The sequence below is a fragment of the Oncorhynchus clarkii genome, chromosome 13 (genome assembly GCF_045791955.1).
Source record: "Oncorhynchus clarkii lewisi isolate Uvic-CL-2024 chromosome 13, UVic_Ocla_1.0, whole genome shotgun sequence".
Classification (NCBI taxonomy): domain Eukaryota; kingdom Metazoa; phylum Chordata; class Actinopteri; order Salmoniformes; family Salmonidae; genus Oncorhynchus; species Oncorhynchus clarkii.
In genome coordinates this window covers 27,272,527-27,291,801 of record NC_092159.1, presented here as the reverse complement: position 1 = coordinate 27,291,801, position 19,275 = coordinate 27,272,527, and the positions used below count along the sequence as shown (strand labels likewise).

The following is a 19,275-nucleotide window of genomic DNA, read 5'->3' as shown; positions in this document are numbered from 1 at the left end:
AAAGTAATTTTATGTAAAAAATTATTTGGCCATACTGTTATAACCATAGTAACACATTGGATAACATTCACAACATGGAACAACAGTACCCATAGTAACACATTGGATAACAGTCACAACATGGAACAACAGTAACCATAGTAACACATTGGATAACATTTCACAACATGGAACAACCGTAACCATAATAACATTGTTTCCCCCAGAACATCTAAAGGAAGTTTGTTCTGAAGTGTCTGTCCTGAATCTGAGAGATACATGTCTTTAACCCCTTATTTATGTCACTAAAGTCTTTCCACATTTTGTTACGTTACAGCCTTATTCTACAATGGATTAAAAAAATACAAATCCTCATCAATCTACACACAATACCCCATAATGACATCACAATACCCCATAATGACAAAGAGTAAACAAGTTTGGAGAAATGGTGGTATGGGATGAATTGGACCACAGAGTGAAGGAAAAGCAGCCAACAACTGTTCAGCATATGTGGGAACTCCTTCAAGACTGTTGGAAAAGCATTCCAGGTGAAGCTGGTTGAGAGAATGCAAAGAGTGTGCAAAGCTGTCATCAAGGCAAAGGGTGGCTACTTTGAAGAATCTATTTTCGTTACTACATGTTTCCATATGTGTTATTTCATGGTTTTGATGTCTTCACTATTATTCTACAATGTAGAAAATTGTAAAAATAAAGAAAAACCCTTCAATGACTAGATGTGTCCAAAATGTTGACTGATACTGTATATCTCTTGAATGTTTTTGCATTCAGTTACTCTGTGATGACCAGTTCTGCTCTTTTATTGAGGGATCTAGTCTAGTTTTTGGGATAGGGGGCAGCATTTTCACTTTTGGATGAATAGCGTGCCCAGAGTGAACTGCCTCCAACTCTGTCCCAGATGCTAATACACTGCTCAAAAAAATCAAGGGAACACTTAAAAAACAATATGTAACTCCAAGTCAATCACACTTCTGTGAAATCAAACTGTCCACTTAGGAAGCAACACTGATTGACAATAAATTTCACATGCTGTTGTGCAAATGGAATAGACAACAGGTGGAAATTATAGGCAATTAGCAAGACACCCCCAATAAAGGAGTGGTTCTGCAGGTGGTGTCCACAGACCACTTCTCAGTTTCTATGCTTCCTGGCTGGTGTTTTGGTCACTTTTGAATGCTGGCGGTGCTTTCACTCTAGAGGTAGCATGAGACGGAGTCTACAACCCACACAAGTGACTCAGGTAGTGCAGCTCATCCAGGATGGCACATCAATGCGAGCTGTGGCAAGAAGGTTTGCTGTGTCTGTCAGCGTAGGGTCCAGAGCATGGAGGCGCTACCAGGAGACAGGCCAGTACATCAGGAGACGTGGAGGAGGCCGTAGGAGGGCAACAACCCAGCAGCAGGACCGCTACCTCTGCCTTTGTGCAAGGAGGAGCAGGAGGAGCACTGACAGAGCCCTGCAAAATGACCTCCAGCAGGCCACAAATGTGCATGTGTCTGCTCAAACGGTCAGAAACAGTCTCCATGAGGGTGGTATGAGGGCCCGACGTCCACAGGTGGGGGTTGTGCTTACAGCCCAACACCATGCAGGACGTTTGGCATTTGCCAGAGAACACCAAGATTGGCCAATTCGCCACTGGTGCCCTGTGCTCTTCACAGATGAAAGCAGGTTCACACTGAGCAGATGTGACAGACGTGACAGAGTCTGGAGACGCCGTGGAGAACATTCTGCTGCCTGCAACATCCTCCAGCATGACCGGTTTGGCGTTGGGTCAGTCATGGTGTGGGGTGGCATTTCTTTGGGGGGCCGCACAGCCCTTCATGTGCTCGCCAGAGGTAGCCTGACTGCCATTAGGTACCGAGAGGAGATCCTCAGACCCCTTGTGAGACCATATGCTGGTGCGGTTGGCCCTGGGTTCCTCCTAATTCAAGACAATGTGACCTCATGTGGCTGGAGTGTGTCAGCAGTTCCTGCAAGAGGAAGGCATTGATGCTATGGACTGGCCCGCCCGTTCCCCAGACCTGAATCCAATTGAGCACATCTGGGACATCATGTCTCACTCCATCCACCAACGCCACGTTGCACCACAGACTGTCCAGGAGTTGGCGGATGCTTTAGTCCAGGTCTGGGAGGAGATCCCTCAGGAGACCATCCGCCACCTCATCAGGAGCATGCCCAGGCATTGTAGGGTGGTCAAACAGGCACGTGGAGGCCACACACACTACTGAGCCTCATTTTGACTTGTTTTAAGGACATTACATCAAAGTTGGATCAGCCTGTAGTGTGGTTTTCCACTTTAGTTTTGAGTGTGACTCCAAATCCAGACCTCCATGGGTTGATCAATTTGATTTCCATTGATAATTTTTGTGTGATATTGTTGTTAGCACATTCAACTATGTAAAGAAAAAACTTTTTAATAAGAATATTCTATTCATTCAGATCTAGGATGTGTTATTTTAGTGTTCCCTTTATTTTTTTGAGCAGTTTATGTGCATATTATTATTAGTATTGGATAGAAAACACTCTAAAGTAGAGGTCAACCGATTATGATTTTTAAATGCCGATACCGATTATTGGAGGACCGAAAAAGCCCTATATCGATTAATCGGACGATTTATTTTATTTGCAATAATGACAATTACAACAATACTGAATGAACACTTATTTTAACTTAATATAATACATCAATAAAATCAATTTAGCCTCAAGTAAATAATGAAACATCTTCAATTTGGTTTAAATAATGCAAAAACAAAGTGTTGGAGAAGAAAGTAAATGTGCAATATGTGCTATGTAAGAAAGCTAACGTTTCAGTTCCTTGCTCAGAACATGAGAACATATGAAAGCTGGTGGTTCTTTTTAACATGAATCTTCAATATTCCCAGGTAAGAAGTTTTAGGTTGTAGTTATTATATGAATTATAGGACTATTTCCCTCTATACCATTTGTATTCCATTAACCTTTGACTATTGGATGATCTTATAGGTACTTTAGTTTTGCCAGTGTAACAGTATAGCTTCCGTCCCTCTAGTTAGCGCGCGCTAACTAGCCAGCCATTTTACTTTGGTTACACCAGCCTCATCTCGGGAGTTGATAGGCTTGAAGTCATAAACAGCGCAATGCTTGACGCACAACGAAGAGCTGCTGGCAAAACGCACGAAAGTGCTGTTTGAATGAATGTTTACGCGCCTGCTTCTGCCTACCACCGCTCAGTCAGATGCGTGTATGCTCAGTCCGATTATATGCAACGCTGGACACGCTAGATAATATCTAGTAATATCATCAACCATGTGTAGTTAACTAGTAATTCTGATTGATTGTTTTTCATAAGATAAGTTTAATGCTAGCTAGCAACTTACCTTGGCTTACTGCATTCGCGTAACAGGCAGTCTCCTTGTGGAGTGCAACGAGAGAGAGGCAGGTCGTTATTGCGTTAGACTAGTTAACTGTACGGTTGCAAGATTGGATGCCCTGAGCTGACAAGGTGAAAATCTGTCGTTCTGCCCCTGAACAAGGCAGTTATAACCCACCGTTCCTAGGCCGTCATTGAAAATAATAACGTGTTCTTAACTGACTTGTCTAGTTAAATAAAGGTATAAAATATATATATATATATATATAAAAATACCGATTTCGGATTGTTATGAAAACTTGAAGTCGGCCCTAATTAATCGGCCATTCCGATTAATCTGCCGACCTCGACTCTGAAGTTTCAAAAACTGTTTGATGGATTTCTGTAAGTATAACAGAACTCATATGGCAGGCGAAAACCTGAGAAAAATCCAACCAGGAAGTGGGACATCTGAGGTTTGTAGTTTTTCAAAGATTTGCCTACCGAGTACACATTGAGATATGGATGAGGTTACACTTCCTAGGGCTTCCACTAGATGTCAACTGTCTTTTGAAACTTGAATGAGGATTCTACTATAAAGGAGGGGCTCATGAGTCCTGTTTGAGTCAGTGGTCTGGCATCGTGACTCATGACGCGCGCTCCGAACACAGTTACCTCGCGTTCCAGTGCTTTTTCTGAAGACAAAGGAATTCTCCGGTTGGAAAATTATTGATGTTTTATGTTAAAAACATCCTAACGATTGATTCCATACATCGTTTGACATGATTCTAAAGGACTGTAACGGAACTTTTTTTTGTCTGGATGAAATGCTCGCGCCTCATGAAGATGGATTACTGGGCTTAACACGCTAACAACAAGTGGCTATTTGGACATAAATGATGGAACTTTATGGAGCAAATCAGTAATTTATTGTCGAACTGGGATTCCTGGGTGTGCCTTCTGATAAAGATCATCAAAGGTAAGTGAATATTTATGGTGTTGTTTCTAACATTGTTGATTCCAAAATGGCGGCTATACCTCTGGCTGTTTTGGGTTCTGAGCGCCTTTCTCAGATTATGCTTTTTCGAAATATGACACAGCGGTTGCATTCAGGAAAAGTCTATCTTTAATTCTATGAATAACACTAGTATGCTTTGTCAATGTTTATTATGAGTGTTTCTGCTAAAATCACCGGATGTTTTGGAATCAAAACATTACTGCACGTAAGGCGCCAATGTAAACTGAGATTTTTGGATATAAATATGCACATTATCGAACAAAACATATATTTATTGTGTAACACGGTGTCCTATGAATGTCATCTGATGAAGATCATCTGAAGATCATCAAAGGTTAGTGATTCATTTTCTCTATATTTCTGCTTTTTGTGAATCCTATATTTGGCTGGAAAAATGGCTGTGTTTTTTCGACTTGGCGGTGATCTAACATAATCATATGTTGTGCTTTAGCTGTAAAGCATTTTTTAAATCGGACATAATTGGTAAATTAACAAGATGTGTATCTTTCATTTGCTGTATTGGACTTGTTAATGTGTGAAAGTTACATATTAAAAATTTTTAAAAAAGAATTTCGCGTGCTGCCTTTTCAGCGGAATGTTGTTGAGGTGTTCCGCTAGCGGAACCCCTGCGCTAGATAGGTTAACTTTTTAGGGATAAGGTGCAGCATCTTCATTTTGGATGAATTGCGTGCCCATAGTGAACTGCCTCCTACTCTGTCCCAGATGCTAATATATGCATATTATTATTACTATTGGATAGAAAACACTCTGAAGTTTATAAAACTGTATGAATTATGTCTGTGAGTATAACAGAACTCATATGGCAGGCAAACTTCCAAACAGGAGGTGGAAATTCTGGGGCTGGTTGATTTTCAACTCATCGCCTATTCACATCCCAGTAAGATATGGATCTGTTCGCACTTCCTACGCCTTCCACTGGATGTCAACAGTCAGTAGAACATGGAATGAAGCCTCTAGTGTGATGTGGGGCCGGATGGCAGCTATTTGAGTCAGTGGTCTGGCAGAATGCGTTCCATTACTCTGTAGACCAAAAAACGAATGCTCCGGTTGGAACGTTATTGGATATATATGATAACAACATCCTGAAGATTGATTCTCTACTTAATTTGACCAGTTTATTCGACCTGGAATATAACTTGTTGAAGAATTTGTCTGAGTTCGCCTGGACTGGCGCGAGCGTTTGGAAATGTGAACTAAAAGTGCTAGCAAAAGTAGCTAATTGGACACTGGTAATGGACATTATCGAACAAAACAATGATTTATTGCAGAACTATGATTCCTGGCACTGCATTATGTAATTTTGTATTTCTGTTGACTCCAACATGGCGGAGAAATGTTGTGTACCTCTGAGCGCCGTCTCAGATTATTGCATGGTATGCTTTTTCCGTAAAGTTTTAAAAAAATCTGACACAGCAGTTGCATTAAGAACAAGTGTATCTTTAATCATATGTAAAACATATATCTTTCATCAAAGTTTATGATGAGTATTTCTGTTATATGACGTGGCTCTCTGTTATTACTCCGGATATTTTGGAGGCATTTCTGAACATGGCGCCAATGTAAACCGAGATTTGTGGATATAAATATGCACATTATCGAACAAAACATAAATGTATTGTGTAACATGATGTTCTATGAGTGTCATCTGATGAAGATTATCAAAGGTTAGTGATTAGTGACACATCTTACTGCTACGGCATCTTGGATTACAAGATGACTCTCAGTTTTAAAACCATTGGATTCAGCAAACTCTGAAATTATTTAGTATTTCTGTGCCCACGAAAACTGTTTTCCCAGCGTAACATAAGGAGCAAATAAATGATACATAGTTCGAATGCATTTCAGAATCCCCTATTTAAGTTGAAGTTCATCATATGACAAGAGTAACATTATGACTATAACTACTGTTTCCTGACGGAGGAAAACTAGGTAGAACATACTATTAAATTCACGCCTCGCTGGAAGCCCTGCCTTTTACAGGTGATGAGCGTGAGGCTCGGGTTTATTTCTTAAATTTCATACCGCTCTTCACCAACCCAGGAAGGGGTGGGGCCAAACAGGTGTTGTACCTTATTTCCCTCCTTCAGTGACACTAATGTGGAAGGACCACCAGAAGGCAGGCTGGTCTCACGGATAGTAGCCCAACAAGGCATGGGAGACAAGGTAACCAGAGGCAATTAAGCACAGCTGACGGTACTAATGACATACTCTCCTTCCCCTATAAGAGAGAGAATGGAACCAGCAGAGAGGGGAGGGGAAAACTATCTCTGGAAGATGGCCACCGAGAGAGAGGAGCTATCCAGGAAGAACCACTAAGACGGTGACAATCCTGTGACTTTTGTTGTAGTTTAAAGATAATCCTATTGTGTTCCTGTTTCATCTGGAGAAGAAGATGTATGTTTTTCCTTGGAAGATTTTCATTGATTATGTTGGAGTGTTTGTGTTGACCAAATGCCCTCAATAGAGAACTGTGTTCAATCAAGAAAACCTACTCCTGACTCGTTTATTCCACCTTCCCGCTTTAAAGTGACGCCCAATTTTTTGGTCCGCTCACACTAATTATAGCATCAGGTTCTAATTTTTCAGAGAAAATAACTCACGGACATTAGAGAAGCTTAACCAAGTTTAATTATTCCCAAAGGGTCGTTACAGCTGTAATTCAGAAAAAAAACATGTTCTCACCATCACAAGTATACAGTGCCTTGCGAAAGTATTCGGCCCCCTTGAACTTTGCGACCTTTTGCCACATTTCAGGCTTAAAACATAAAGATATAAAACTGTATTTTTTTTGTGAAGAATCAACAACAAGTGGAACACAATTATGAAGTGGAACGACATTTATTGGATATTTCAAACTTTTTTAACAAATCAAACACTGAAAAATTGGGCGTGCAAAATTATTCAGCCCCTTTACTTTCAGTGCAGCAAACTCTCTCCAGAAGTTCAGTGAGGATCTCTGAATGATCCAATGTTGACCTAAATGACTAATGATGATAAATACAATCCACCTGTGTGTAATCAAGTCTCCGTATAAATGCACCTGCACTGTGATAGTCTCAGAGGTCCGTCAAAAGCGCAGAGAGCATCATGAAGAACAAGGAACACACCAGGCAGGTCCGAGATACTGTTGTGAAGAAGTTTAAAGCCGGATTTGGATACAAAAAGATTTCCCAAGCTTTAAACATCCCAAGGAGCACTGTGCAAGCGATAATATTGAAATGGAAGGAGTATCAGACCACTGCAAATCTACCAAGACCTGGCCGTCCCTCTAAACTTTCAGCTCATACAAGGAGAAGACTGATCAGAGATGCAGCCAAGAGGCCCATGATCACTCTGGATGAACTGCAGAGATCTACAGCTGAGGTGGGAGACTCTGTCCATAGGACAACAATCAGTCGTATATTGCACAAATCTGGCCTTTATGGAAGAGTGGCAAGAAGAAAGCCATTTCTTAAAGATATCCATAAAAAGTGTTGTTTAAAGTTTGCCACAAGCCACCTGGGAGACACACCAAACATGTGGAAGAAGGTGCTCTGGTCAGATGAAACAAAAATTGAACTTTTTTGGCAACAATGCAAAACGTTATGTTTGGCGTAAAAGCAACACAGCTCATCACCCTGAACACACCATGCCCACTGTCAAACATGGTGGTGGCAGCATCATGGTTTGGGCCTGCTTTTCTTCAGCAGGGACAGGGAAGATGGTTAAAATTGATGGGAAGATGGATGGAGCCAAATACAGGACCATTCTGGAAGAAAACCTGATGGAGTCTGCAAAAGACCTAAGACTGGGGCGGAGATTTGTCTTCCAACAAGACAATGATCCAAAACATAAAGCAAAATCTACAATGGAATGGTTCAAAAATAAACATATCCAGGTGTTAGAATGGCCAAGTCAAAGTCTAGACCTGAATCCAATAGACAATCTGTGGAAAGAACTGAAAACTGCTGTTCACAAATGCTCTCCATCCAACCTCACTGAGCTCGAGCTGTTTTGCAAGGAGGAATGGGAAAAAAAATTCAGTCTCTCGATGTGCAAAACTGATAGAGACATACCCCAAGCGACTTACAGCTGTAATCGCAGCAAAAGGTGGCGCTACAAAGTATTAACTTAAGGGGGCTGAATAATTTTGCACGCCCAATTTTTCAGTTTTTGATTTGTTAAAAAAGTTTGAAATATCCAATAAATGTCGTTCCACTTCATGATTGTGTCCCACTTGTTGTTGATTCTTCACAAAAAAAATACAGTTTTATATCTCTATGTTTGAAGCCTGAAATGTGGCAAAAGGTCGCAAAGTTCAAGGGGGCCGAATACTTTCGCAAGGCACTGTATATACTCCAATTTGGACACTCCTCCTTCTCTCCAATCCTTACATCTTCTGGTTCGACAGGAAGAGGGTAACAGGATACTAAACCCTTATTACTCCCTTCAGGGGATCTGACCTGACTTCAACCCCTCCTTCGCCTAATCCACAGATGTCCATCTGCTTCCCCTATAGCAATCCTGTGATCTCCTCCCGTCCACCCAGCACATTCCACAGTCACTCTGTCTTTCTACAGATCTCACTCCTTTATATACTCTGCGTCTGATCTATCATGTCTTTAATATCTCAATGTTCAAAGTTTAGCCCGAATCCAACAATAGTCATAAAGTTACACTCCCTTTCAGTCGGTCAACTTCGGTACAACATACTATGGGGAAATAGAATCATTCCCCATGCCGACTCAAACGGACACTAAATGAAACGGCCCATGGCAGACCACCCAGACCTGAAGATGCGTCAGTTTTGTCAATTTATTAATTGTCTTTCATTTGAAACACTCCTGCCAATGTTGAGAAAGGACGCACACCTGATTACGCATATAGAAGTAGGATTAGTCTACCTGATTACGCATATAGAAGTAGGACTAGTCTACCTGGCATGCGCGCAAATTTAGGCCTATGCATGTGCCCATTTGGGGATGTCTGATAGTATTTCTTGATTGTCTTAACGCACCACCACTAATGAGTTGTGGAGCTTCTGAAAGTAATTTTTTCTTCACCTCAAACAGCAAGTAAACAAAGTCTAATCAAAATCAATTGCGAATGACAATAGTTCCTCAAAGTATTTTTGTAAAATATTTTCAGCCCTCGCCCTTTCTATAACCACTCAGCATAAAAGGGAAAAATGTAACGCTCTGATTCAGTGGAAATAAAATACCTGATTACTTGTCAGAGTTTCCTGCGCCAGTGTGTCCCAAACACACTGGCGAGGGGAAACTCTGAGGGCCCAGAATATTTTATACAAAGCTTGCTATCTCCAATTTTGTGCGACCCAGTTGATAGTTGATACAATGTTTCCAGTTCGATGTAGACAGGCCATGTGCAGCAAATGTGATTTATAGGATATTTTCTACCTGCAGGCTGCAATATTTTTATTTGTTGGCTTTATGTAGGCTACTTTTACATAGTTGGCAATGGCAATAAAAGTTTCTTTTAAATTTGTATAATTTTCATTTAGATTAATCTACATTCTATGATTTTGAAATACTATTATGAATTAAATTAAACTGTTCCAGTAAAATGTGCATTTGAAAATCCTAACTGGCACGCAGACAGGTAGAAATGGTCAGATAACTTGGCACTCCAAATGGAAAAGGTGGTGTAGCCCATTACCGGAAACTTCAAGAGCATAACAGCAGTATTTTTCTCCTTCTGGTTAGGTTGTCTTGATCTCTGGCTCCCTCGAGTCATTTGCGTGTCTTAATTATTTAATCAAACGCATGCTTAAAGCATCAGACCAGTTCAGTACATATGGTTCATTTTATTAAAATCAAATCAAATCAAATCAAATTTTATTTGTCACATACACATGGTTAGCAGATGTTAATGCGAGTGTAGCGAAATGCTTGTAAATTTCGTAAAAATTTTATTAAAACACATGGGGTGTGTATATATATGGAAAAATACATACAACATTTCAACCAATCAATTGGTAGAATGAACAGACGCCTCTTGGTTGACCAAGATTTATTTTAGGAGGGGACAGCACTAGAACATGATTTTGAGGCTCCTGAGTGGCACAGCGGTCTATGACACTGCATCTCAGTACTTGAGGCGTCACTACAGACCCCCCGGTTCGAGTCCAGGCTGTTTTTACAATCGGCCGTGATTGTGAATTAAATAAAGGTTACATTTAAAAAAATAAAACATAGTTCATTCAGAAAGTTCAGACCCCTCCCGCTTTTCCACATTTTGTTACGTTACAGTGTTATGTATTAAAACAAATAGAATCCTCATTTATTCTACACACAATAATGAAAAAGTGAAAACAGGTAAAAAACAGAAATACCTTATTTACATACGCATTCAGGCCCTTTGCTATGAGACTCAAAATTGCTTTCAGGCGCATCCTGTTTCTATGAATCATCCTTAAGATGTATCTACAACTTGTTCGTAGTCCACCTGTGGTAAATTAAATTGATTGGATATGATATGGAAGTCACACACCTGTCTATATATGGTCCCACAGATGACAGTGCATGTCAGAGCAAAAACAAAGCAATGAGGTCGAAGGAATTGTCCTTAGAGCTCCGAGACAGGATTGTGTCGAGGCACAGATCTGGGGAAGGGTACCAAAAAAACTCTGCAGCATTGAAGGTCCCTAAGAACACAGTGGCCTCCATCATTCTTAAATTAAATACTCTTCCTGCTGCACCCGGCTGCACCCGGCCAAACTGAGCGATTGGGGTAGAAGGGCGTTGGTCAGGGAGGTGACCAGAAACATGATGGTCACTCTGACAGAGCTCCAAAGTTCCTCTGTGGAGATGGGAGAACCTTTCAGAAGGACAACCATCTCTGCAGCACTCCACCAATCAGACCTTTATGGTAGAGTGGCCAGACGGAAACCACTCCTCAGTAAAAGGCACATGACAACCTGCTTGGAGTTTGACAAAAGCCATCTTAAGACTCTAAATATGTTTCTCTAAGTATGATAAACTAAATTCTCTGGCTTGATGAAACCAAGATTGAACTCTTTGGCCTGAATGCCAAGTGTCACATCTGGAGGAAACCTGGCACCATCCCTATGGTGAAGCATGGTGGTGGCAGCATCATGCTGTGGGGAAGTTTTTCAGCAGCAGGGACTGGGAGACTAGTCAGGATCAATGGAAATATTAGCGGAACAAAGTATAGAGATGATGATGAAAACCTGCTCCAGAGCGCTCTAACCGAAGTCTTGCGCTCAGAACCTCACACTGGGTCGAAGGTTCACCTTCCAACAGGACAACGACCTTAAGCGCATAACCAAGACAACGTAAGAGTGGCCTCGGCACAAGTCTCTGAATGTCCTTGAGTGGCCCAGCCAGAGCCAGGACTTGAACCCGATCGAACATCTCTGGAGAGACCTGAAAATAGCTGTTTAGTGAAGCTCCCCATCCAACCTGACAAAGCTTGAGAGGACCTGCAGAGAAGAATGGGAGAAACTCCCCAAATACAGGTGTGCCAAACTTGTAGCGTCATACCCAAGAAGACTCAAGGCTGTAATTGCTGCCATAAGTTCTTCAACAAAGTATGTGGTAAAGGGTCTGAATACTTATGTACATGTAATATTTACGTTTTTTATTTTGTATAAATTTGCCAACATTTCTAAAAACCTGTTTTTGATTTGTTATCATGGTAGTGTGTGTAGATTGATTAGGAAATAAAACAATTTAATCAATTTTAGAACAAGGCTGTAACGTCACAAAATGTGGAAAAAGTCAAGTGGTCTGAATACTTTCGGAATGCAATGTACGCAAAAATATGCGTGCGCCATTTTTCACACAAAAGTTAGCGTAAGAATGTTCTCACCTCCCCGCAAACTTTAATAAAACTAGTGTTGTCATGATACCACATTTGACTTTGATACTGATGCCAGGTTTAGTACCATAACATTCAATACCGAAATTATACACCAAAACGACACTTGATACCACGTCTGTAACGCTTGAAGAGTGATGGGTGTGGAGTCAGGCGCAGAGAGCAGAAGATTTGAGGGGAAAACGCTTTAATGTCCAAAAACCAGGAACACGTACAAATGGGTGAAGCCGAAACACAGGCGCAAACTCAACCCAAGGACCACTGGTAATAACCCGGGGCCTGTTGCACAAAACTAGGATAAGGGATTAAGCCAGGATATCTTGGTGATCCTGGCTCAATTGATCCGTAATCCGGTTGCACTAAAGATGGATAGGGGGCAGGAGGATATGTTATGGTATAAATTACCATGGAGATTTATTCTGTGGAGCTAGCCTGCTCCAGACCAGGCTAAATTCCAGGATCTATTTAATCTCATCCCTAATGTCAGTCAGCAGTCACCACAAATGGAAACCAATAGTTATTTCACTGCTCACTATACATTGTTATCACATATAACTAGACCCACTGTTATTTAAACGTTTGTGATCATTAATTTCAATGATTTTGGATAAAAAATGATTTTTAGATGATGTTGCTATCATTAGATAATTTACAGTTTCCCATAGACTATAAGGCTATATATAAAATGCTAGAATATTAGGGCCACAGAGGGGAAAAAAACACAAGTCATAATATTGTAACCAGTTGTTTTAAAGGAGGACAGTTGTTAAAATGACAGATGTGGGGCATTTCGTGAAATTGTACTTCAGTATGGTTTCATAAACAAAGACATGCTGATGTGCCAGAATATTAAGTATCACATTGTCATAAGTATCAAAACTGTAAAAACAATATGTAGCTTTTCTGCAGAAAGAACCAGCCTCATAAATTTATGACTTTATCCTTTTTCTTCAGTGTGGCCCTAGTACTCTGTCATATAAACAAATACACATTCCATATGAATATAAAAACACAATGTGTAACATTATGTTCCTTTATTGAATAAGGACAAAACAAAGCAGGTAAACCATCAGCTCCTTTCAAAACTGAAGTCACAGTGACTCTACAAGATGGAAAGCACAGAATCTAAGCATATTATACAAAATGATACATATACAGACCTTTGAATGTGTATAACACACCCTGCATGTCTGCACACTAAAATAAATGCAGGACAAATCCATACACATCAACTGAACAGACAAATGAATGGATGCAGTAGCCTCCCTGCAGCCTTGTATTACACACAGTATACCGCACAAACATCATAAGAGGCCAAATTCGTCAAAAAACGAACCCAAAAAAACCCAAATTCCTCTGCCACCGCAGGACATATTTAACCAAAATTGAAAGCACACATACTAACTAAAATAATTCAACACATATTGGTCCCTCAGCAGCCGACCACTGTCGTCATCAGGGAAGATTGCCGGATTGTCCCAGTCCGTGGCTGGTGGCACTCTGGGGGCCCTCTCCTTCCTCAGGCAGGCCACATTGTGAAGGACAGCACAAGCCACAGTAATATCACATGCCCTAACAGGGCTGACCCTTAATTTGTGAAGGCAGTGAAAGCGTGCCTTCAGGAGGCCAAAGGTCATTTCAACTCTGGCCCTGGTCCTGGCATGGGCATGGTTGTAGGCCTGCTGTGCTTCCTGGGGGTCTGTGAAAGGTGTCAGGAGAAAAGGCTGGCAGCCATACCCCCTGTCTCCCAGCAACACACCAGAGAATTCACCTGTCAACACAAAATCTCATCATTACTACCTCATAAACACAGTGATATTCTTGACACAGCCATGATGGTTATAAATAGGGGTTGTGTGGCTTACCTTGTGATAGGCACTGATAGATTTCAGAGGCCCGAAAGATTCTGGAGTCATGGACTGAGCCAGGCCATTTTGCCACAACATTGCTGATCACACAGTCAGCATTGCAGACCATCTGAAATCATAAGATGAGGAATATTACACCAATCAATGCACATCACTGGCAATGCAGAGTGTTCGTCAATGGACAATATCAAAAAGTTATGTTCACCTGAACATTAATGCTGTGAAAGGATTTCCTATTCACAAAATCGGCCTCATGGGCACCTGAGGGGGCTTTTATCCTTATGTGTGTGCAGTCCACTGCACCAATGACATTGGGGAAACCTGTCACACAAAGTAATGAGTATCCTACTATGTGTTAACAGTTGTCCTGTAATTTGTAGATCCTCTTACCTGCAATCCTATAGAACTCCTCTTTGATGTCACAGAGTCTTCTGTGGCCAGGGAAGGAGATGAAGACATCTGCTAATGCTTTGATAGCCAGACACACACTCCTTATTGTGCGGCAAATTGTGGCCTTGTTCAGCTGTTCTGCATCCCCCACTGAGTACAGGAAGGCTCCACTAGCAAAAAAGCGCAAGGCCACACAAACCATTTGCTCCACACTCAGTGCATGGCTCCGTGCAGTGCGGTGCTTAATCCTGGGACCCAGTAGTCTGCATAGATACCTGATGCCATCTGCAGAAAACCTGTATCTTTCATATAGATGGTCATCAGGGAAGGCCAGTGGGTCCAACCGGTCCCTGAAGACCCTTTCTCACCTGAAGGCTCTCCTCAGCACAAGTGCTTCTTCATCCACCACATCTCGCACGAATGGGCATGCCATTGTCAGAGCAGAAAGGAACACACAATTTTGGGCCTTCATATAGGCTAGTGGCCACACCTGGTGCTGGGGGGGTGGGCAAAAGAGGGCGATGCCTTATAACGATGACTTGGTTGTACTGATTGCTGGGAAAATAAAAAAAACCTTAGAAAGATGCCACCGTCCTGTGTGCTCACAATAAGAGCTCATATGTCATGGCTCACTTGACTTTACGAGAATATACCTAATTTTTATTTTGAGCTGTGTCATCTTCTTGGAGCTGGGGGAGGAAAGAAAAATAATGATTAATACATTTGTGTTACAGTTAGCATACAGTGTACATTGAAGGCATATCTCACCTCCCTCTCAAGTTTTTTTATTTCAAGGTCCAGTTTCCTAATTGTCCTCTTTTTTATTTCGAACTCCAGTGCAAGATTTTCCATCTTTTTCTTCTTGTACTGAATGTCTATGTCTGCCAGTTCTATTTGGCACCGGAGGTGGTTGCCATACAACTTTCTGATAGCTTGTGAGCTCTGTGAACACAATACAATTAGCGCAGCTGGAATTTGGCAGGATGTGGTGTCCTTTTATTAATACGCACTATGTTGCCAGGCTGGTTTTCCCACTGTATAGCATCTGGGTCCTGTAAAAGAAATTAGATTTTTTGATTTTGATGAGGACTCCTCACCATTGTAGAGTAAATAGTACTTTCACAGTCTTAACATGATACCTCATGCCTTCTGGAATCCAGAGAGATGGTCTCCTCCTCATCATCGTCTCCATCATGTGCTGTTGCTGCTGCACTGGGGCCTTCACCCTATCACATTTAATCGGATTCATATTGAAGCTAGTAGACAAGACATGCCAGGCCTACAGTATGCCTTTGATGGAGTACTCACTGGATCAGCATCGTCTGGTGCTTGTGCTGGTGGCTCTAACAGGAACACAGTGCTGCCAGACACTGCAAGGCAATAGGTAAACCAAAGTCAGACAGTCCAAATTGATTCAATATGAATGTGGTTGTATCCCATGTAGAGATGGAAGGACATACCTTGAATGAAGCGGGTGGCATCTTGGGAGGAACCTATGCTCGTCTCTTTCCCCCCAGGGATCCCCTCTAAGACGGGCCTGCCTTTATTTAGCTCCAAGGCCATGTCCTCTGCTGGGGTAAGGTCAGCCTTTGGTGACCCACCACCCGTGCCTTGTCTGTGGGTATTCTTTTTCACTGCTAAAACAGTACAGACAATGTGTGAGCAGGCACCTTCTGGGTACAATATATGCTTGTGCTTTGTTAAATATTAGTCAGGGACCATACCATTCTGCAGAATGTTCTTGTATTTGATTTTGACCTGCTGCCATGTCCGTTTTGGCCCGTTCATGTTTAATCTACACACACACACACACACACACACACACACTTAATGGAGTCACACTGCAAAAAATTACTTGGTATTTTTGTCTTGTTTTCAGTAAAAATATCAAAAATTTTATCATAGCTTTATACAGTGTGATGGAGTTACTTTACACAATTTCACTCATATCTGCAGTGCATTTCAATAAAAAAAATTAACCGTTTCATAATTACAGTACAACTGCATTTTTGGAGATGTGAATTAAATATTTGAATTGTAATTGTGATGTTTCAGCGGAGCGGTGAGTGTGTAATTGTGCACTACTTACGCATTCAGGCGGTCTGCAATACTTTGCCACGCTTTTTCTCTTTGCTTTATCACTGTGGCGGTGTTGCCTTTCTTCTTAATTATATCTTTTACCTCCTCGTATGCCTCCATGAGGATTTGTGCTTCCGACGGGGAAAAGTACGCGGCTCTAGTTGCCATGGTAAATCAGTTAATCTGTGATCTGTGGCGGGGTCTATTTGAGTGAGCCGTGAGCGCGCACCTATCCAGGATTGGTTTCACCTGGCTTAATGAATCCGTGTCTGCTCATCCTGGCTTGGTCTTTGTGCAACCAATTAAGCCTGGACGCACATGTTTTGGCTTCATTGAGCTCAGCTGAGTCATTTATCCCGGATGTCTTAATTCTACTTTTGTGCAACAGGCCCCCCGACAAAGAAAACCCAACAATAAACAATACACTTCTTACGTACATAGCAACAAGCCCGCACAAACACAAGCGGGCTAATCTAACTTAAATAATACCAACGCAAAACCCCCAACAAGGAACAGGTGAAAACAATTTGACAAAACCAAACAAAAAGGAAAAGGGATCGGTGGCAGCTAGTAGACCGGCGACGACGACCGCCGAGCGCCACCCGAGCAGGAAGCCTTCGGTGATATTCGTGACAACGTCGACATTAATTAAATGTATTAACTAAAGCCACTGGGCTTTATATATAAATATAGTGTATTAACTAAAGGGCTTTATATATAAATATATATTAACTAAAGGGCTTTATATATAAATATAGTGTACTAACTAAAGGGCTTTATATATAAATATAGTGTACTAACTAAAGGGCTTTATATATAAATATAGTGTATTAACTAAAGGGCTTTATATATAAATATAGTGTACTAACTAAAGGGCTTTATATATAAATATAGTGTACTAACTAAAGGGCTTTATATATAAATATAGTGTACTAACTAAAGGGCTTTATATATAAATATAGTGTATTAACTAAAGGGCTTTATATATAAATATAGTGTACTAACTAAAGGGCTTTATATATAAATATAGTGTACTAACTAAAGGGCTTTATATATAAATATAGTGTATTAACTAAAGCCACTGGGCTTTATATATACTTATAGTGTATTAGCTAAAGGGCTTTATATATAAATATAGTGTATTAACTAAAGGGCTTTATATATAAATATAGTGTACTAACTAAAGGGCTTTATATATAAATATAGTGTATTAACTAAAGCCACTGGGCTTTATGTATAAATATAGTGTATTAACTAAAGGGCTTTATATATACATATAGTGTATTTACTAAAGCCACTGGGCTTTATATATATATATTTTTTAACAATATGTTGATAACAGGTAGAACAAATAAACTTAAAATAAATATATTCTATATTATGTTCTATATTCTATATTCTGTTATAGATTATGTCCTGTATATCATATTCTATTCTATATTCTATATTCTATTCTATATTATATATTATGTTACATATTATGTTCTATATTATATATTATATTCTGTATTATATATTATGTTACATATTATGTTCTATATTATATATTCTATTCTATGTTCTGTTATATATTATATATTATGTTCTATATTATATATTCTATTCTATATTATATATTATGTTCTATATTATATATACTGTTCTATATTATATTATGTTCTATATCATATATTCTATATTATATAATGTTATATATTATATATTATATTATATATTCTATTCTATATTATATATTCTGTTATATATTATATATTATGTTTTATATTACATATTATTTGATATATTATGATCTAAATTATAACTATTCTATATTCTATTCTAAATGATATATTCTGTTATATATGATGTTCTATATTATATATGATGTTCTATATTATATATTATGTTCTATATTATATATTATATTCTATATTATTATGTTATATATTCTATTCTATATTATATATTATGTTCTATGTTATATATATACTGTTCTATATTATGTTCTATATCATATATTATATATTCTGTTATATATTATGTTCTATATTATATATTATATATTATATTATATTATATATTCTATTTTATATTATATATTATGTTACATATTATGTTCTATATTATATATTCTATTCTATATTATATATTCTGTTATATATTATATATTATGTTTTATATTACATATTATTTGATATATTATGATCTAAATTATAACTATTCTATATTCTATTCTAAATGATATATTCTGTTATATATGATGTTCTATATTATATATGATGTTCTATATTATATATTCTGTTATATATTATGTTCTATATTATATTCTATATTATTATGTTATATATTCTATTCTATATTATATATTATGTTCTATGTTATATATACTGTTCTATATCATATATTATATATTCTGTTATATATTATGTTCTATATTATATATTCTGTTCTATATTCTATATTATATTATATATTATGTTACATATTATGTTCTATATTATATATTATATTATATATTATATATTCTGTTATATATTATATATTATGTTCTATATTACATATTTTTTTATATATATTATGAACTAAATTATAACTATTCTATATTCTATTCTAAATGATATATTCTGTTATATGATGTTCTATATTATATATTCTGTTCTATATTATATATTCTGTTCTATATGATGTTCTATATTATATATTCTGTTATATATTATGTTCTATATTATATATTCTATTCTATATTATAT

At 38.9% G+C, this 19,275-nt stretch overlaps 1 protein-coding gene and 1 long non-coding RNA gene across 2 annotated transcripts; both read right to left on the bottom strand.

The window, feature by feature from the left end:
• Nucleotides 1–14,888: 14,888 nt before the first annotated feature.
• On the bottom strand, nt 14,889–15,351 carry LOC139423876 (uncharacterized). Its single transcript, XR_011635886.1, has 3 exons — nt 15,236–15,351; nt 15,121–15,156; nt 14,889–15,022 (listed from the first exon to the last, which is right to left on the bottom strand). It is a non-coding gene; the product is annotated as an uncharacterized lncRNA (long non-coding RNA).
• A 59-nt stretch (nt 15,352–15,410) lies between these two features.
• Nucleotides 15,411–16,790, bottom strand: LOC139423875 (uncharacterized). Its single transcript, XM_071175517.1, has 6 exons — nt 16,557–16,790; nt 16,192–16,262; nt 15,928–16,104; nt 15,776–15,837; nt 15,607–15,693; nt 15,411–15,519 (listed from the first exon to the last, which is right to left on the bottom strand). The coding sequence occupies exons 1-6, from the start codon at nt 16,712–16,714 to the stop codon at nt 15,427–15,429; spliced, it is 648 nt and encodes a 215-aa protein (XP_071031618.1). The 5' UTR covers nt 16,715–16,790; the 3' UTR covers nt 15,411–15,426.
• Nucleotides 16,791–19,275: the final 2,485 nt, after the last annotated feature.

Bases quoted from the DNA above. Each gene is read 5' to 3' on its own strand.
- LOC139423875 (XM_071175517.1), bottom strand. From the start codon at position 16,714: ATGGCAACTAGAGCCGCGTACTTTTCCCCGTCGGAAGCACAAATCCTC. The intron at 15,838-15,927 runs GTATGTCCTTCC...ATTGCCTTGCAG, and splicing joins TGCCACCCGCTTCATTCAAG to TGTCTGGCAGCACTGTGTTC. The intron at 15,520-15,606 runs GTATCATGTTAA...TTTCTTTTACAG, and splicing joins TGGATTCCAGAAGGCATGAG to GACCCAGATGCTATACAGTG.